The sequence below is a fragment of the Elephantulus edwardii genome, unplaced genomic scaffold (assembly GCF_000299155.1).
Source record: "Elephantulus edwardii isolate Elephantulus edwardi_28Jun2011 unplaced genomic scaffold, EleEdw1.0 scaffold00030, whole genome shotgun sequence".
Lineage (NCBI taxonomy): Eukaryota > Metazoa > Chordata > Mammalia > Macroscelidea > Macroscelididae > Elephantulus > Elephantulus edwardii.
In genome coordinates this window covers 9,003,552-9,007,516 of record NW_006399780.1, presented here as the reverse complement: position 1 = coordinate 9,007,516, position 3,965 = coordinate 9,003,552, and the positions used below count along the sequence as shown (strand labels likewise).

At 37.6% G+C, this 3,965-nt stretch overlaps 1 protein-coding gene across 1 annotated transcript in view; it reads left to right on the top strand.

Moving 5' to 3' along the window:
- The first annotated feature begins 867 nt into the window (after nucleotides 1–867).
- Nucleotides 868–3,965, top strand: part of SULT1C4 (sulfotransferase family, cytosolic, 1C, member 4) — a 16,887-nt gene continuing 13,789 nt past the window's right edge. Inside the window, exon 1 of the mRNA XM_006883828.1 lies at nucleotides 868–1,036. Within this exon, the coding sequence (XP_006883890.1) occupies nucleotides 868–1,036 (169 nt within the window). The remainder of the gene's footprint in view (nucleotides 1,037–3,965) is intronic.

Sequence of the window (3,965 nt, the reverse complement as noted above, 5' to 3'; positions counted from 1 at the left end):
GCCTAGATTTACTAAATCAGAATCTACAGTTAACAAGATTCCTGTAGTAGATTCTGATTTAGTGTATTTGAGGTAAAAGTGTACATTTTCAGCAGGGCATTGAGCGAAATCAACTGGTTTGAAGCCCTGGTCTTAACACATCTATCATTTATTTACTGAAAAAAAGATTTCTTGGTTGTGTGTGTTTGTTTTTGCTTTGCATTCATCTTGCTTTAAATGAAACATATGTTTTAATAGATATAACGAGATCCCTACTTATTTTGTAAAATAGATTACAAAAGGAGGAGAATCCCCTCCAGTGCAGCATTATTTGCTTTATTTCTAAATTATAACAAGGCTGACCCTTTAGAAGATCCGAATCTAGGATCTTTTTGGTTAACAGTTCTCAGAAATTCCTCTTCATCCTTGAAGGGAAATGATTCTATGTTGTAAACTGAAATTCCACAGACCAAACTGCTTACAATTTTTTAAGTTCAGTTTAAAATTGCCAGAAGAAATAACTAATGAGAGTATCTATGAATTATTTTATGAGCCCAAAGTTGAGAAACAGAACGTGACACCAACGCAAGAAAAAACGGACACAAGGACAGGATTAGGGAAAGAACAGGCTTTGTAACCGCCTCTGATGTGACGTCACAGAGGAGGGAAGTCACTGCGCGAAGGGTTTGTGTACAAAGTACTGAAAGCTGCTAGTTCTCCCGGAACGTAGATCTGCAGAACCATCTTGCTCTCCGTTTGCAGGTCAGCACCAGGCTATCAAATAGAGTTTCTGGTCTGAGTTTTGCATTTCAGAATAAGGTATATATGCTTGGGCTCACTCAGGGGCTAACTTTCTTGCTCCTCACAGTGCACTGAATTCTAATACAGATGGCCTTAAACAAGATGAAGGACATGAAAATTTCCGAAAAGGAACGCCTATCTATGGACTATGTGAAGGGGATTCTTCAACCCACACCCACCTGTGAAATCTGGGATCAGATATGGAATTTCCAAGCCAAGCCTGATGATTTACTTATTTCTACCTATCCTAAAGCAGGTAAGTGGAAAGTCCTGGTGACAAAGTGGGAAAGATTCACTAATGATTAAAGAAATTGATCTCCTGAACTTGAGCAGCAAACTGTTCACAGAGTGATTTAGGTAAGACCAGTTACTTGTGGAAACTGGGGGAGGGAATGTTTTCTTTTTAGATTGCACAAAAATATTAAAATTCCTGATAAACATTAAGAACTTTAAGCTTTTCCTATGTTGCTTTTCCCTCCCACTTCCCTGCAAGAAAGCAAACAGCTAAGAGCAAAGAGGATAGGTTTAGTTGTTTATTTGTTCCCAGTCCAGGCCCTGATTGTAAATCTTGTAAAAGGATGCTTTTGGAGGGTGGAATAAAAAATGGATCCCAAGATGATGAAAAAGTAATATGGAAGTTTTTGTTCTGCAAAGCTGACATCACTTTAGCAGCCTCAGACACCCATCCAAGGTCCTAAAACTAGATTTTTGGTTTCTACCTTTCTTCTTAGGGAGCTCTGGTGGCCTATGCTGCAATCACAAAGACACATGGTTCCAATCCACCAGCAGTCTGCAGGAGAAGGGTGGGCAATCTCGTCTCTCCTCCCTCCTGCCTCTGAAAATCTACTGCAGGGTCTGTTCTGGCTCAGCAGCACACAACACAACAACCACCTTTCTTCTTGCTAGAACCTATTTCTTTGTTTTAATATATAAGAAAGTTGTATGTAGAAGACTAACTTGAGCCCCGCCCGTGCATCTTAACAACTTTGGTGTGAACAAAGTGAAATAGTCCTTGACAGATAACTATGTGTATTTACATTATTTACATATATTCTAAGTATTAAATTCACACTCTCCAAATAAATAAACCTATGCCATTTGTAAAATCAAGTTCCCTGACAATTAACTCATACATACATACATACTTGAAAATCTAAACGTAAGCATTTTCTGAGATTGTGTGTCTAAAGCCTTTCAATCTCTAAAAATTCCAGTAAAAGATCCTAGAAATGGGGAGGTTTTAATGACAGCATCCATAATCTCTTAGTCCATTAGTTTCCTATTGGTCCTGTTTTAAGTTATCAGAAGCCTGTTCAAGACTGAATTTTTTCCAAATGTAAATTTCTAAAAGTAGTCCTTCGCTAGGATCAAATCTATCTTCCTTAACTTCATTCTAAAGTCCCCAACTCTATTTGGTTTTCATCACTTCAGCACATTAATAGTCAATCTTTCTGTACATGCTACATTGTCAGCATTGAGACTTGGTTTAATCAGGCTTCTCATAGTATTCTTTAAAAACAGTAAATTGCTTGTCAGCTAAAAAAATATATATTAATAAAGGGTTGGGGGTTTTTATTGGTAGAAGAAACAAGCGTGATAAAATCATGACCTCAGAAACACCTAATTTGGTTTTTTTCTTTTTTTCTACTAGTTTATTACAAAATTCAAGTACAATTTGAACAAATTCTTTTAATTTCTGTTACCCCACCCATCAAATTGTACAATCCAATGATTAATCCCTCCTTCCCCCTGCACATCCACATTCCTCTGCTTCCAGCCTCTCCCACCCCTCCTGGATCGTTATACTCATTCTACAATAACGGTTTTATACAATATTTATCATTGTGGGACTGAGTTAGTTCACACAGCATAATGCTCTCCAGTCCCTCCCAAGTTAGGTAATAATTTACAAAGTTATTACTCCTGCGTGCTGCATAGTATTCCATTGTGTGAGTGGACCATAATTTCTCAATCCATTCATTTGTGGTTGGACATTTGGGCTGTTTCCATGTTCTTGCTATAGAAACACCTAAGTTTTTAAAACAGCAATGCCAAAAAACAAAAAACAACAATGCCATATACTCTGAATAAACAAGGGGAGGGAAGTATTTCAGAGAACCATTGACCTTTAAAAGTGTAAAATCAAATGTCATTATAACCCATTCATGAGCCTCTAAATGGCATTTAAATCTACTCTTACATTGTTATTAGGTGTCAGTAAATCACCTTCACCTCTGCCCAAACCTACATTATCCTTATAAATTCTGCTGCACTTAAATCTATTGTTTCAGTCAATCCATTTCTGAGGAACTTCCTCTTTCACTGACCTTCAACTTTTCCAGGGACTGGACCCTTCAATTTTACCTCATCACAGTAACATCAGAATGAACTATAAAACTATTCATACAACTAAATATATACTAGTTCAAATTATTTAAATTGTTTAAATAAATAGCTAGAGAAATCTTAGTGCTTTGTCCTATAATAAAAGAGTACTTAGAACCACAAAATGTAGAAAGCCAAACATATTACCTAGGACTATAAGCCCAAACTCATTCCCATTGAGAAGACTCCCACTCACAGCAGCCCTGTAGGAAAGGGTATAATCCACATCCACATAGCATTTCCAAGACCATAAGTCTTTACTGAAGCAGACACCCTTGTCTGTCTTCCGTGGAGTAGCTGGTGGGTTTTAACCTTGGGCCTTTTGCTTAACAGCCAAAACAGTACCACCAAGACTCTTTACATAGCCTATAATAATCATTTATTATTTTCTAGTCCCTTAGGGAGCTCTGGTGGGTAGGTAGTTGCACTGTCAACCTAAAAGTTGGTGATTCCAGTTCACCCACTGCTTCTTGGGCAAGAGATGAGCTATATCCTCCCTGCAGTTTACACCCTCTGAAAACCTGCTACAGGGTCAGTTATAAATCAGTTGCCACTAGATGGCAATGAATTTACTGATTAATCTGTGCCCAGACAATGATCATTCATTTATTCATTCACATATACTGAGTCCTTCTCACGTGAAAGTCCTGTACTCTATACTTACGAAACCATTTGAAAACCACATGATTATTACTCTCCAGGAGATCACAATCCGTTAAGAAAATTCTTAGAATTCTTTCATTCTCTTCGTTGTTGTTTTTAAATCATTCATTGTTCCACGTTTTCTTCCCTCTCCCCCC